General features: G+C 41.0%; 1 protein-coding gene and 1 pseudogene across 2 annotated transcripts in view; one reads left to right on the top strand and one right to left on the bottom strand.

Annotated features, from left to right (window-relative positions):
* The window catches only part of LOC148731732 (uncharacterized), a 152,897-nt pseudogene that overhangs the window by 91,519 nt on the left and 44,668 nt on the right, over positions 1–16,710 (top strand). The gene's annotated exons all lie outside the window — the stretch shown is intronic.
* Positions 104–16,405, bottom strand: LOC148731736 (uncharacterized). Its single transcript, XM_088761939.1, has 8 exons — positions 16,344–16,405; positions 15,997–16,062; positions 15,676–15,729; positions 12,435–12,596; positions 11,851–11,928; positions 11,499–11,671; positions 1,448–6,471; positions 104–782 (listed from the first exon to the last, which is right to left on the bottom strand). The coding sequence occupies exons 4-7, from the start codon at positions 12,553–12,555 to the stop codon at positions 1,459–1,461; spliced, it is 5,385 nt and encodes a 1,794-aa protein (XP_088618065.1). The 5' UTR covers positions 12,556–12,596; positions 15,676–15,729; positions 15,997–16,062; positions 16,344–16,405; the 3' UTR covers positions 104–782; positions 1,448–1,458.

The following is a 16,710-nucleotide window of genomic DNA, read 5'->3' as shown; positions in this document are numbered from 1 at the left end:
GCAGTAAATTTATAGAAAGAAGTAAGAAGAATCGATATCAAGATCTTGGAAGTAAACGTGTTGATGAAATGGACTACAACTGGATTATGTACGAAGTAAATGCAAAGGAACTCCTTTCTTACCGCATTTCATAATTTAATACAATGTCTGCTCTAGGTTTTTCCAATAGTACATGACTTCTAAAGTGGAAAGTGGTATAAGGATTTAAAATGCATTTTAAAAAAATGCAAGCCAAAAACTTCAAAGGTAAAATATCTTTAGATTATCTGTAACACCAAAATTGAAACCTGGTAATTAGCTTATGCTTAAAGCTGTTCGGAAAATCATAAAATTGTTGTTTGTGTCTGTGAAAATGACTTGATAACAAACCACATAAAGTTGCACATCGCTTTTTTTATAAAAAGTTGCTGAAAAATCCCAACGGAGACCATGTAAAAATAGTTCAAATGTTTTGTCTACATAATATGTCCTCCGTATGGCCGCAACATTAGCTACTCAAAATCCACAGACAATGTCCTCTGATTTTCATCAGTATAAATCCCCAAAACTGAATATGATGAAAGTCCAAAAAGAGTTTTGAACTGTACATACAATTGATCGCTTTGGTTGCAATTAAAGTCGCTTCTTTAATAATTGCCTCGCAACAGGCTGTTTAATACTTCCAGCCCCTGCTTGACGTTTAATTTATGGTTTCCCTCTGTTAGTTCAATCTACCATTGATCGATGCCACACACCAGGGATCTAGTCATGTCTCGTCTACACACAAATCCCTCTGTAATGACCTAAAAGAAAAATGAAAGAACTACGAGATATAGAGGCATATTCAAATTTGAGGTATTTCTTGAGTTCCTATAAGGGACTCTCAACATGGGGATGGGGACCCTAGATGAATGAAGTAGCCCGCCTAGCCGTGGTCGAAAAATAGTCCTCGTCTACATACAATCTTATAACTCCGGAATCCCGGGGTGAGTTATTGTTGGCGTGCTTGCTCATGAACGCAACCCCGGGCGGATCACCCCACCTTGACACGTTTATATGGCAAATTGTCGGACAGACCAAGTAACCTGCCAAGGCAGGTTACCCCCCTCATCATGTAAACGTGATTACCATAAAATAAGAGATTATCTGGACAGGCGGGTACTACTTTCCTGGAGTCCCTAACCTCCATGTAAACAAGCCCCAACAAAATGAACCTAAGTCCCGTGCTTTATTGAACGCAGTGACTCAACTCAAAACACATGTCCTTGGTTTTTTTGCTCTCTTTGCATTATGCACCTTCTATCTCGGCTGTTGGATCAAAGTGAAGTTTAAAAAGATAAAACTGAATTTGACCTCAGAGTAGCTGAAAAGATGTACAAGTCCTAATTCAAGAGTTGTCAATGTAAGGATAAAGTAATGATTAACATCTCACTTTTCCTTGATTGGACAAAATTAAAAGTGCACTCACGTTGAGAACATCTACATCTCGGTGAATTCCAGTTTCACGTCATCTCCAATGAGGACAAAAGGCGCCCAGTAATACGCTTTTCTAAACATTGCAGTCTCTCTCATGCACTTCGTGGCTTGATTGACAGCTTCACTGGCACTCCTTCCTTCAGCCAGGGCTCCGTAAAAATATTTCATAAACATCAGAGTACCATCGTCGGCAATGTCCCACAGGGATACCAGAATGGATCGAGCACCGGCACCCAAGAACGCCCGTGCAATGCCAACCACACCCTCGGCCATGACCTCTCCGCAAGCGCTGTGACAACAACTCAACACAACCAGCCTCGCTCGCAGCCCAACTTGTAAGACGTCTTCTATTCTCAGTAAATAGTCTTCCTCTTGAGCTTGACAAGTTGTCCTCTTGATGCTTGGTGCCAAGAGAATTTCTCCTGTTTCTTTTATACCATGTGCTGCAATGTGAATTAGGGCAACTGAGGACACTCGCCTTAGTACCTCGTACTTTGTCGCCTCCTCTCCAATAAGAGGAGCAATGCCGATGATTTCTCCAATCATCTTCACCTCTTTCCTTGCACCCGGAAGTTGACTCAGCAATTTCTCCTGATGAATAACCTGTTTGTAACACGGATCACCCACGAGCAGGGCACCGGTTTTAACATGAAATTCTTTCGGGCAGTCAGTGATTGATTTTAAAATGGATAAGGATGGAAGCACTCGAATCCTGAAAGATTCGCACAGATACCTTGAATTCGAATCCACCAATGCAGCGTAAGGCACCAAGCAGAGTGGACCTTCAGGAACAAATACAATTTCATCCCCTTCCACCAAATCAGCGATAGGAGTAATTATGATATCATGGAGCTTCCTCAGGGCATTTGTCATGGAGTTTCGCAAGGAGTCATCGTTCGCTCCTTTTCCATCTCGGCCCACTTCAGGTAAACTTATTTCCCTTTCAACAGCAGCCGTTGCATTGACTTGTGAGCGAGTAGCCTTATTCAGAGAGGTGATATAGAATTCTAATTCATCCTGGTAAACAAAGTTGTTCACATGCTTCATTCTCGATCCGACGACTTTCCCATTCCGAATAACCCACGAAACAATGTAAGGTCCGGTGATTGCTAGAAAAACTGCATCTGATAAAATGTTTTTTAGTGAAAGGCAATCAGAGCGTTTTCCAGAGCTCCACCGAGCGTAGGCCTGTACTAAGTTATACTTTGCATCCACCAAGTCTCCTAGAGCCTGTGCACGTCCCTCCTCGGCAGCAAGAAGAGCCTTGACATCCTCACCCTGTCTCAAAAGAACGCGCCAAATACCCTTGTATGCTGTTTGGTAAACATTTCGGAACGAGATCTTCCATACATCGTGAGTCAGAAGAGTAGCACGAAGCTCATTAAAAACCTCCCCACTGGAAACAAAATAGTCCAGGGCCAATTGGAGATATCCCTGCCCTTCATAAGTGACAGCAAGATTACATTGCGTCTTAGCAATCACCAGCATTTGCCCCTCTTCTTTGGCAATTTCTAGAGCGCTTTTAGAGTACTCGATGGCTGTTTTGAACTGTCCTAGACCATGATAAGCATTGCCAAGATTTCCATAACTCTTTCCTTCTCCAGCCTTGTCTCCCACTTCTTTGGCAATTTCTAGGTGACGTTTATGGTACTCGATGGCTGTTTTGAACTGTCCTAGACCATGATAAGCATTGCCAAGATTTGCATAACTCCTTCCTTCTCCAGCCTTGTCTCCCACTTCTCTGGCAATTTCTAGGCGACGTTTATGGTACTCGATGGCTGTTTTGAACTGTCCTAGACCATGATAAGCATTTCCAAGATTTCCATAACTCCTTCCTTCTCCAGCCTTGTCTCCCACTTCTTTGGCAATTTCTAGGTGACGTTTATGGTACTCGATGGCTGTTTTGAACTGTCCTAGACCATCATAAGCATTGCCAAGATTTCCATAACTTTTTCCTTCTCCAGCGTTCTCTCCCACTTCCTTGGCAATTTCTAGGTCACGTTTATGGTACTCGATGGCTGTTTTGAACTGTCCTAGACCATGATAAGCATTGCCAAGATTTCCATAACTCCTTCCTTCTCCAGCCTTGTCTCCCACTTCTTTGGCAATTTCTAGGTGACGTTTATGGTACTCGATGGCTGTTTTGAACTGTCCTAGACCATGATAAGCATTGCCAAGATTTCCATAACTCCCTTCTTCTCCAGCCTTGTCTCCCACTTCTTTGGCAATTTTTAGGCGACGTTTATGGTACTCGATGGCTGTTTTGAACTGTCCTAGACCATGATAAGCATTGCCAAGATTTCCATAACTCCCTCCTTCTCCAGCCTTGTCCCCCACTTCTTTGGCAATTTTTAGGCGACGTTTATGGTACTCCATGGCTGTTTTGAACTGTCCTAGACCATCATAAGCATTGCCAAGATTTCCATAACTCCCTCCTTCTCCAGCCTTGTCTCCCACTTCTTTGGCAATTTCTAGGTGACGTTTATGGTACTCGATGGCTGTTTTGAACTGTCCTAGACCATGATAAGCATTGCCAAGATTTGCATAACTCCTTCCTTCTCCAGCCTTGTCTCCCACTTCTTTGGCAATTTCTAGGTGACGTTTATGGTACTCGATGGCTGTTTTGAACTGTCCTAGACCATGATAAGCATTGCCAGGATTTGCATAACTCCCTCCTTCTCCAGCCTTGTCTCCCACTTCTTTGGCAATTTCTAGGTCACGTTTATGGTACTCGATGGCTGTTTTGAACTGTCCTAGACCATCATAAGCATTGCCAAGATTTGCATAACTCCTTCCTTCTCCAGCCTTGTCTCCCACTTCTTTGGCAATTTCTAGGTGACGTTTATGGTACTCGATGGCTGTTTTGAACTGTCCTAGACCATGATAAGCATTGCCAAGATTTGCATAACTCCCTCCTTCTCCAGCCTTGTCTCCCACTTCTTTGGCAATTTCTAGGTGACGTTTATGGTACTCGATGGCTGTTTTGAACTGTCCTAGACCATGATAAGCATTGCCAAGATTTCCATAACTCCCTCCTTCTCCAGCCTTGTCTCCCACTTCTTTGGCAATTTCTAGGTCACGTTTATGGTACTCGATGGCTGTTTTGAACTGTCCTAGACCATGATAAGCATTTCCAAGATTTCCATAACTCCTTCCTTCTCCAGCCTTGTCTCCCACTTCTTTGGCAATTTCTAGGTGACGTTTATGGTACTCGATGGCTGTTTTGAACTGTCCTAGACCATCATAAGCATTGCCAGGATTTCCATAACTCTTTCCTTCTCCAGCGTTCTCTCCCACTTCCTTGGCAATTTCTAGGTCACGTTTATGGTACTCGATGGCTGTTTTGAACTGTCCTAGACCATGATAAGCATTGCCAAGATTTCCATAACTCCTTCCTTCTCCAGCCTTGTCTCCCACTTCTTTGGCAATTTCTAGGTGACGTTTATGGTACTCGATGGCTGTTTTGAACTGTCCTAGACCATGATAAGCATTGCCAAGATTTCCATAACTCCCTTCTTCTCCAGCCTTGTCTACCACTTCTTTGGCAATTTTTAGGCGACGTTTATGGTACTCGATGGCTGTTTTGAACTGTCCTAGACCATGATAAGCATTGCCAAGATTTCCATAACTCCCTCCTTCTCCAGCCTTGTCTCCCACTTCTTTGGCAATTTTTAGGCGACGTTTATGGTACTCCATGGCTGTTTTGAACTGTCCTAGACCATGATAAGCATTGCCAAGATTTCCATAACTCCCTCCTTCTCCAGCCTTGTCTCCCACTTCTTTGGCAATTTCTAGGTGACGTTTATGGTACTCGATGGCTGTTTTGAACTGTCCTAGACCATGATAAGCATTGCCAAGATTTGCATAACTCCTTCCTTCTCCAGCCTTGTCTCCCACTTCTTTGGCAATTTCTAGGTGACGTTTATGGTACTCGATGGCTGTTTTGAACTGTCCTAGACCATTATAAGCATTGCCAAGATTTCCATAACTCCCTCCTTCTCCAGCCTTGTCTCCCACTTCTTTGGCAATTTGTAGGTGACGTTTATGGTACTCGATGGCTGTTTTGAACTGTCCTAGACCATGATAAGCATTGCCAAGATTTGCATAACTCCTTCCTTCTCCAGCCTTGTCTCCCACTTCTTTGGCAATTTCTAGGTGACGTTTATGGTACTCGATGGCTGTTTTGAACTGTCCTAGACCATGATAAGCATTGCCAAGATTTGCATAACTCCTTCCTTCTCCAGCCTTGTCTCCCACTTCTTTGGCAATTTCTAGGTCACGTTTATGGTACTCGATGGCTGTTTTGAACTGTCCTAGACCATGATAAGCATTGCCAAGATTTGCATAACTCCTTCCTTCTCCAGCCTTGTCTCCCACTTCTTTGGCAATTTGTAGGTGACGTTTATGGTACTCGATGGCTGTTTTGAACTGTCCTAGACCATGATAAGCATTGCCAAGATTTGCATAACTCCTTCCTTCTCCAGCCTTGTCTCCCACTTCTTTGGCAATTTGTAGGTGACGTTTATGGTACTCGATGGCTGTTTTGAACTGTCCTAGACCATGATAAGCATTGCCAAGATTTCCATAACTCCCTCCTTCTCCAGCCTTGTCTCCCACTTCTTTGGCAATTTCTAGGTGACGTTTATGGTACTCGATGGCTGTTTTGAACTGTCCTAGACCATGATAAGCATTGCCAAGATTTGCATAACTCCTTCCTTCTCCAGCCTTGTCTCCCACTTCTTTGGCAATTTCTTGGTGACGTTTATGGTACTCGATGGCTGTTTTGAACTGTCCTAGACAATGATAAACAATGCCAAGATTTGCAGAAATGTATCCCTCTGCAGCCTTGGCTCCTACTTGTTTGGCAAATTCTAGGCGATGTTTATGGTACTCGATGGCTGTTTTGAACTGTCCTAGACCATCATAAGCATTGCCAAGATTTTCATAGCTTCTTCCTTCCCTGGCATTGTCTTTCACTTGTCTGGCCATACGTTTTACTGTCTTGTTTAAGTCTTCCTAAGGGTTTGGAAATGTGTCGCAAACTTTTATTATACTATTATTCGAACACTTAGTTTTAGGTCCGAATGAAGGTCTTGCATTAAAGGCCAGAGACAACTAGTTTCCTTGTTAGACCTTCGTGATTGGTCTATGAGATACACTAGTACAAAGGTTTTATGAATCCTCGTTCGATGTGGATTTTCGAATGACATGTCGTCTTTGTGAAAGTGACTAAGCGCTAAAAAATGAGGTGATGGAGGGGCAGGCTTATGTCTAAGCCATTGAAATATGCCAATTGATAATCATTAGACCGTAAGTATCTTTTGCAAGACTTCGGCCTAAAGGCTAATCACTTTTTGATGTTCTGGGTGGGAGTAATGTCATCTTAAACAGCTTGAAGATAAGTTTTGTCTATAGAAGCGAGTAAGAAAAACGGAAATTATTTCAGTGTGGATGTCTGACGAAACAGAGAAATTATTTATCACTGAAATTGAATGTGACTTCGGAAAGATCGACAAGTGTTAGGTGCTAAACAGCTTCTGAATTGTTCCTCTCTGTCCCCTCATTTTCCACTATGTGCACCAATACTCTTCCAGTAAGGCGGCAAACAATCTTAACCTATAATAGAATTATAATACGACTGAAAACTGGTTCTTAAGTGCGTGGTTCGCCGTTCATTTCAAATACTAGAAGTTTTAAGTCACGTGAAAAATACACACTGACGATTTAAATGGATAGAAATAGTTGACGTATGAAATAATTTCTGACTAAAAATAACTGTTATAGTTATTTAAACCATCATAATTTCATATTGAGTAGTAAAAAGTGCCTAAAAAGTTTTTCAGATCGACAAAAAGGACCAAAAAGTTTTTAAAATTTGATTTTTGTTTTCAAAATGGTGACAGCTTTGCCGGCAAAAACAGAACCGACGAGATCGAATCTATCTTGCTCTAAGTGTGACTCAAATCTCCCCTACGACCTGAAAGCTTTATGACTTTGCGAATACAGTCCGAGAGTTATCGGAATCATCATCAAACAGTTAGTTGAACCTTGTTTATAAAACATATTAACTATTAACAGTAATGTGCGCTCGTCCGAGGCTCTCCTAAGGTGAGCAGACTCGGTTGCCAGCTTGCTTCTGTCATAGAGATTGAATTCATAGGAATGTGACATTTAGAACTAAAAAAGGATGAACGAGTTACCGAAACGTCATTCAAAATTATTATCGCTCATTTTTATTCTTAATGACTTGTCCAAAGCCCTCGGTACACCTTGAGTTGGCAGAGAGAAATAATACAAGGTTCCTAGGGCATACTTAGCCGCTAATATTTTGCACCTAATAGACGAGGGATCAATCGCCATCCAATACTGGCTACTACATGTCCGTGTGATCGTAACGACACAGCGATGTAATTGGTTGGTTTACGTTACCAGATCTGGATTAAAAGATGTGAACTCGAGATGCTCGTTTTAACCTCTTTAAATTTTTTTGCCGCCTAACATAATTTCAAGAGAAAAATCGAGTTTCCAGATGGGATCTGAAACCACGACCCTCTGTGATCTAGTTGGATGCTCTAATCACTGAGCTACAAGAGACTCAATGGTGAGCAAGGGTCTATTAGTGGGTATTGACTAGAACCGCATCACGCGGCTACACAGCCAAACCTCTGCTAGCGCATAGAAGCTCACTAACAGCATCACGCTGTCACATTAGAGCATCAAATGCATTAAAGCATCACATGCAACCGACCAGCCCTCAAAGTGAGCATGTAAAGATGAAATAAACAGTTTTTAATATAGGAGGAAAATCGAGTTTTCAGATGGGATTTGAACCCACGGGATTTAAATACCCAATTGAATACCCAATACCCACGGGATGGGATTTGAATATCCAATTAGTGGGTATTGAAGTCAATACCCACAAATTGACCCTTGCTCACCATAGAGTCTCTTGTAGCTCAGTGGTTAGAGCATCCGACTAGATCACGGTGGGTCGTGGGTTCCAATCCCATCTGGAAACTCGATTTTTCTCTTATATCAAAAATTGTTTATTTCATCTTAACATAATTTTATTTAAAGAAACAGTTATGAAGGGATTCTCAAGTTTACCTTTTCTTGCTGTGGCTTTATCTCTCCGGATGCGATTGTTTCCCCAACACACTTGTTTAGTAGATGACGCAATCTTTCCCTATTATCGCCTATCTTCGTATCGTTAAGTCAAATGAAACTGCTGAGAGGAAGGGTGGAAGGCTCAAGGTTTGTCTAATTCAGTGTTTTGGTGAATGCCATGTATAGACTGCAAGACGTCTTTATGTTCTAACTGCAAAGTGCCTTTTTGGCTGTTGAAAACTCGCTGAAACCACGTCGCAACAAAGATTTGAATGACCTTTAAGACAAAATTGTCGATAATAACTGTACTTACTTTGCAATTCACATAGTCATTTATTCCTTGTGCAATTCGTTTAAGTGGTCCACTTTTCAGCTTTTCTTATTGTTCGCTTTGCCACTTTGTCTGCCTCTTAAATGTCATTTTATACTCATTAACATAAATTTGAACGGGGGATAAATTGTGTCGAGTCACTTCGAGAGAAATCTGCGCAAAGGAGCAGGGATTACTAACAAATGCTTTCCAAATATCACTCAGTATAAAACAATGTACGGATATCGTACCCTTTTGACCAAGAAAGGAGAAGCGTTTTGCCCCAAATGCACTCATTGGAAAAGTCTGATCGCTAAGTTCTGATTTAAGATAAATTGACAGTTGGTGACACGTAGAGAGGCAAGGAATTATTGTTTAAATGCTTGAGTAGAAATGGAATGATTGATCTCTTAAGATGATAACTTGCCAAGGCAAGGAGAATTGCATCTTAGCGAAAATTGACACAACAGGAACGTTTTTAATACGCTCAAAAAGGCTGAAGAACTATATATAAGTATTTCGTGATGTTTTGACGGGATAAAAGAAAAGGGCATCTAAGAATTACAAGAGGTTTCAAAGTTTGTTTGTTATAAAAGGAAGTAAGGGGCCACCAGTTTGATGCAAATGGCATACACTTTAAGAATTATGGAACGAGCTCTGGGGGACAACGGGTGGATTAGGGCTTTAATCGTCACACAGACTAACAGATGACGAAAAGATAGAACTGTGACAGCAATAGAGAAACAGCGAATGAGTGCTGATTAAGATGGAATTAGAACTGGCAGTTTCAGAGGGGAAGGACAACGGCTGGGAAGATTTTTATTTTAATTGACATTCCTGAATCATAGTTAGAGATGGAGAAAAGCTGTGAAAACACAAGAACTATAGGGAGAATGGCAGGCAGATTAAAATATTTTAACCTCAACTGGGGCCAGCATCAAAGCGTGTTCGCAATCCAAAGAGAACCTTTAATTTAGATGGAAAATGAAATGTGCATTACACGAATGTGGAAAGAGTAAGACATTAAGATCCACCACTTGTCAGTGCTGGGTGACGAGGTTACATGTGACTAAGACATATTTGGGCAGGGAAGACGCGATACTCTCCTCGCGGCCTGTTCGCCATTTGAGCGCTTTGTTTTGTATGTCTGCAAAAAACCTCAAAAACTTGGGCCTGTTTCTGAGATTGTTGACAAATTGGTATCTATTGTTCATGCCAGGACAATGGATAATGTATCGTTTTTCCTGTGCAAAGCGGGTGTGCAAGATGTCGATAGCTGAGGAAAAACGTGAAACGGCGCAAGATAAAGCTCGGGTATTGCTTTTAGCTGGATAATCCGTTATCCTTGAGGCCCTGGCGATGAGGAGAGTTTGATTAGTCTCTTAGGCATTATAGCAGTAGATATACAGTCAATAAATACCTCCAACTCGTAGTCAGAGCTTAGCGACAGGTGGTGTTTCTGGTTGAGAGGGTTAACATATTTTGCTGAAGGAAAAGGCAATCTTCAAATTACCGCCATACATCGTCGAGAAACTATCAGTAGTTCTACCGTACATGCAGAAACCCATGAGGATGTTTATAGCAGAGGACCATGACCATACGAAAGCTAAGAAAAGAACCGTCGGGGTATCGGTATTAACACTGAGCTTTATTGGAGCAAGGAAGGGTAAGAGCGAGGAGAGCAGGTGGATTTACGAGCCAAAGTCTAGGCGAGTCTTAGCGGTGGAATATCTAGATGGAAGAAGAGGCTGTTGTTTGGGCCTTTGACATCTAAAGTAGTTTCCTACCGGGGCTAACAACATAAGAGCTTATCCCTTATTGCAAAGCTGTGAAACAGGTCTTTGGACCCAAATCTAAACTATCGGTCAGAATGGAAAGGTTGGTGTTACGTTTGATGCACTTCAAGGCATGATTCTTGTAGGACCGAAATGATTAGGTCATTGCAATTGCCTCAAATTGGCTCTTTAACTTTTAAACACCAAGTCTTCTACGTGTCGACAATACTACCGTGTGACATGAGTTCGGCTACTCCCTATACGTCCCCGAAAATTGAACGAGCAGGGAGTCTATCATTGCAAGAGAAATTGTAGCCTTCAATAAATGAAAAGTGAGTCTTATAAACAGTATTAGTGCTCAAAAGAAATGAGTGCTCGCTAAGTCCAGCCATACGTATGGCAATCAGACCTAACCTGTGACACAGAGGTCGATACCACATGCCTCTTCACGTGCTAGCCCTGTAAAGCTGTTTTATGACAGGAGGATTTCAACAAAGAAGCCAGAATCTGAATGAGGTGACGAGGGCCACGATGAAAGTGATTAGTAAGCTGGATTTAGACATTTTAGTTTTAACTGAATTTGTTAATTATTCAGCACCATAGTTTTAGCCTCAAAACGAAGGCAGATGTAGTGACCATAAATGATGAATAGTATGCTCGTCGTCTCTTTCCGAGACCTAACGAGTTAAGAAGTAAAATAGAATAACATAGAAAAGGTGGTTTCGCTTCAAGTGACCGTTTAATACAGGTGGAGGACAATGCAAAAAAGACCCTTGGGACTCATTCAAAGGTGACCACGACCGCTTAGTAAAAGTGAAATTAAAGTAATCAAGGAGAAACAAATTCACTACTTTGACAACTGTCCTACTAATACAGGGTGATCGCTTAATACAGGTCTGACTGTTGTTTGAAGCACTTTTTACATCTTTTATACGAATGAATTTCTCAAAGGATATAGCTAGTCCTTTCTGACACCAGATCTTTGCTTCATCATACAACTTAAGCTGTACACAAGCCTCAGCTCCTATAAAAACAATGTTTGGTGGGAAATAGTTAAGTGCCTTTATTGAGAAGACAAAAGATTGGCATTTTCAATACACAAAAGATGTTTTCCAGTGTGTGACCACGTAGATATGAGCCGAGACATTTTATGTCAACGTAGCCAGAGCCTTTTTACTGAATGGTGGCTAAAGTAAAACTTACCTTTCTTAAGGGCTTTGGTGAAAGTTGGCTCCAATTGAACGGCAACCGAGGCATCATCCAGGCTGTTTTCAAAGTTTCCTAAGAGAGGGATATCATACGATAGTAAAAAGAGTATCCGATTCGCCTTTAAACTGGCCTGTTTACTACTATTTCGAGTTTTTTTCACGGCTGAGTGATAAGAAAACCAGCTCGATCTTTTCACCTACGATAATGAGATAAGAAGGGAGACTGGAGAGGAGGAAGAGTAGAATACACACGGGAATTGACGGTGTTAATGGGATTGGCTTATTTATTTCCCCCCTATTTTTAACAGTAGGACCTACAAATTGAGCTTCCCTAACCTCCAAACGTTGAACAAGAGTCGTGAGTGATATAAAGCTCTCTTCGGGGCTTTTAGTCCAATAAAAGTTGCAAGATACGGATTCTTTGTCTTAAGTAGTCATTATATTACTGGATATTCTTCAACTTGTTTGGAGTCATTGATAAACGTTCAGAAAAAGTAGCCTAAAATGGGACCGCATAACCCTTTTCGAAGATGAACTTTTAAAGTAAACTACAAATATTTTAACATTCAAATTCCATACCTAAATGGAAATGTGCTGCTGCCCTGTTACTGTAGAGTTTGGCTGTCAGCCGATTATCTTTGCAGTTAAGTTGAAGTCCCTCGGTGTAGAGTTGTATTGCACCATGATAATTTTCCTGCATGTATTCTTTGTTACCTTGCTGAAGACAGTCCTTTCCTATCACTAAAAACGCAGGGAAACGGAAACGTTACTCGATATGACCACTAACTTGCAACACCTAGGATACCCAGTAAAGTAATGCTCATGTCCAAAACTATACAAGTCCATTTACTGAGTGCTCATTCCTCACATTTTTTCAAATGAAACATGGGTTTTACGATTTTGAGAACATTTTGAGCAAGTGGATCAAGAAAATGTGATCCACAATGACAACAACGATAAAACAGCCTCAACAAGAAAACCAAAGACTTAACAACAGCTTATGGCAACAAAAGTAAATAACTGGTTTAAAGAGCGGGGAAACACAAACAACAAAGGCGCGATAGGTTAGATTTAGTTGACATTTGATTGGCAAGTCCGTGACGACATTTTGAAAACAATCGTTAAATAAACTCAAACAAAACAAGAGAGGTTTTGGAATTATATTTTCCTTTAATGTACGTTGCCGTTCACAGCATTCCATAATTTGAACTATAACATAACCAAAGTAAAGCGCGCGTTCTTACTGGCCAATTTCGTGTCTACCATTTGCTCATGGATATTCGTTGCTGACATGAAGAAATGCAATGACTGTTTTCCGCACGCTTGTTTTTTCTGGTCACGTAATATTTGTTACATAAATAGGAACTTTTTTGCTTCAATGTATGTTGTCATGCTATAAAACAAATGCTTAACACCACAGCGTACGCTACTGAGTTGTGTATGCCATAAGAAGGTTTACTAAGCACTCAAGAAACCAGAGTCTCTCTCGGCTATCGCCCCGCGAGACCCTTACGCTTCTGTGGTACCTAAACACCTCCCACGTGCATCCATTACTCAAAATTAAACGCTGTGGTGTTAACCATTCACTAATTTTCAAGATGAACGGTTCACTTTTTCAATTTACAATTTTTAAAGGTTACCTATTTGTTTCTTTAGGGTACAGAAACCACCTTTTTTTCCCGTACGACGGTAGTAATAAGAGTTCCTCCCAAAAATATTAACATTTCACTTCGTTTTATTTGACAAAATTAAAAGTTTTGTACCAAATCAGTTCGAACTCTTGATCCATTTTTTGCAACGTTCCCACGTTTTCTCACAGCGATGACTTACTGATAAGAAAGATTATCACATTGACAAGTTTGTTAAAGACCATAGTTACGGAAATTCGTGGCCGTAAAATTACAAGGTGGTAACAAGATTGAAATAATTTCAGCCTTGCATGACAGACGCTTTAGTATGTAACATCTACACTAGTATCAGATTGCCTCCCGTCTTCAACGTCTTCGTCAAAGAATGTTTGATCTACCGGTATAAATGATTGAACTGTCCTCTTTCAAGTCCACAGTGAAGCTCAGTTTTACCCTAGAACTTTCTTAAAACTTAAATGTGTCCGAAAATGCCAAGAAAAACAGACGCCTCCGCTAGCTTACGGAATCTGGTGTTGTAAACAATTTCACCATGTGGAATGGATGAGAATTTGAAACGAAAGCAGGGATAAAAACCAGTCTGTCGTCGGTAGCTATGCAAGGGTAGCTTATTGTACTGATTTCCTGATCAAACACGGTACTTACTGTAAAAGAGTGCTTGGAATTTCTGCGTTAACCACAGGGTACCTAATTAGACTAAGTCGTGACGTAACTGCCGATGTTGCGATTTTCACAAAGTTCAGCCTGGTTTTTTCGGCGAAAATAGAAAGCCCTAGACTAATTTTTACATCCTCGAGAACAACACTATTTTCACTTATCATGAGCTTAACCTGAACCGATTCTGAGTTACACTGCATGTAGTAAATGATAATTGAAAATTTGCTGCGAAATGCGATATTTGGATTTTGAAATATTGGTAATTTTCAAAAGTGTTCCGTGAGCTCCAGATTAAATAAAATGGTCCCGTTTTTGACTAAAACCATGCTTGTATCCTTCCTATACAAATTTATAAAATTAATATGAGCCTGCTTTCCTTAGCACTTTTCATAAAAAAAGCTCATTTGCCTCTACTCGGGGCACTGATTTCCGCCATTTTACGGCTACCGACGCTCGTTTCAGTTTCGTGAATTTTCTAGGATAAAGATGCAAGTCTGAAAACAAAACATCACCACATTTCTATGTTCACTACAAAGTATCTCTGGGAAAAATTTGAAGGTTTTCAATTTTTCGACCATGTGCCACATTTTTCGATTTCCACTCGGTCAATTCACAACGTCGCTCGTAAATGGCCACTAGTGGGCAAAATATTAAAACAGCTACTAGTGGCCAAAAGGACAAAGCGGTACCTTGTGGTTAAAATGGCGAAAGAGCCACTTGTGGTCAAAATTGCCAAACGGCCGCTTGTCGGCAAGATTCGTAAACGGCCACTTTTGGCCAAAATGGCAAAACAGCCGCCAGTGGCCAAAATCATCCAAAACGGCCACTAGTGGCTAAAATCTCAAAACGGCCACTAATGACCAAAATCTTAAAAACATCCGCTAGTGGCGAAAATGGCAAGACGGTAACTAGTGACCAAAGCTGCAAAACGGCCACTAGTGACCAAAATTGCAAAACAGCCACCAATGGCCAAAATTGCAAAACAGTCATTAGAGGCCAAGAACGGAAAACGGCCACTAGTGGCCAAAATCCTAAAACGGCAAGAAGTGGCTAAGATGGCGCAACGACCTCTAGTGCCCGAAATGGGAAAACGGCCAATAGTGACCAAGATTCCAAAACGGCCACTAGTGGCCAAAATGGCTAAACGGCCCCTGGTGGCCAAATTTCGGAAACGATCACTAGTGGCTAAAATATCGAAATGGTTACTAGCGGCCAAAATTTCAAAACAGCCACTAGTGGCCAAAATTACTAAACAGCCACTAATGGGAAAAATTGCCAAAAGGCCAATAATGGCCAAAATCCCTAAAGGGCGACTATAGTAGCCAAAATCCGAAAACGGCAACTAGCGGTTAAAACGTTTTGTGATATTTTGTTAGCTTTGGCTTGCGCTTACATTGCTTTGGCTTTGGTTTAACAACACTTAAATGAAAAGCGCTTTTAAAGCAGCGGTTTAACTGTAATTGTTAATTGGATGTCTGATTTAACGTTTAGTTCAACGCATTGGTTGTCTCACTTACCAACTAAGGGGTCTTCGTCTGGATCCACATGTTGATCACCTGAATTGTCGCTCTCTGAAATCATAGCAACGATATATAAGATATAATTTGCGCGTGATACAAGTCAACTTATTTTCGACTTAGGGACCCTTAATGAATGTGCAATTCATGGAATATACAGTTTGATTTCCATGCACGTTGTTAACCCCACTGATTGGACTAACAAGGCATCAATTTGATTGAATCGATATAACTGACCCTGTTTGTGGACAGGTTAAACTCTTCCTCATCGAGTTTGTATCAATGGCACATGCTAAATGTTGATCACGATCAATTTCTCACCTGACGAATTGTTGACGGCAAAGTCCTCGTTTCCTTCAGCAGCGTCAACTTGTGCCTCTTTGAGAACTAAAATGAAAGGGGTGATGATAACAGCATAAACAATTATGATTTTTAACGGTCCTTTGTATCTTACTCTTTTATCTCCTGCCTTTTACCCTTCTGTTGAGAAGAATCTGCCCTAAGTAGGTAATTCAGTTTCCGAGAGTCAATCGTTTAACTTAACTCGGTTAAACATCGATCTTGCAAAGTCCCAATCAACATTTCGGCCGATATTTCTTTTCTATACCAGGCTTACCCTCTCTCAGTTAAGACTTTAATAATTTCACCGAGTTTTCTGACTTATTTACCTTCCACAGACGTATTGCTTGAATCCAGGTTTTTGTCACCGGAAGTAGCCTTACTTTTGTCTGTTAAAGAAATGACAAAGAAAAGACTTTCACTGATTGTCTTTTTTTTTTTTTGTGGCATATTGTGTGTTCTGTAATTCCCTCTTGAACTGGTTCTCTTTATCGTGATCAATAAATTTTCTTTTGATCACAGGCGCGACTCTTGGACCAAACCAATGATCGCGCAATCGACGACTGGTGTATTCGACGGTCGCGATACAGAGACAATTCGTTATGCTCATCATAGCTGACAAATGACGGTTGGAGTTGTGTCATTTTAATTATGGTCAAAATCTGACAAAGTCTAGTTTTTTCCTCACCTGAGAAA

This window comes from Stylophora pistillata, chromosome 5, assembly GCF_964205215.1.
Source record: "Stylophora pistillata chromosome 5, jaStyPist1.2, whole genome shotgun sequence".
Lineage (NCBI taxonomy): Eukaryota > Metazoa > Cnidaria > Anthozoa > Scleractinia > Pocilloporidae > Stylophora > Stylophora pistillata.
The sequence above is the reverse complement of the archived record's forward strand: the minus strand, read 5'-3'. Positions and strand labels throughout refer to the sequence as shown.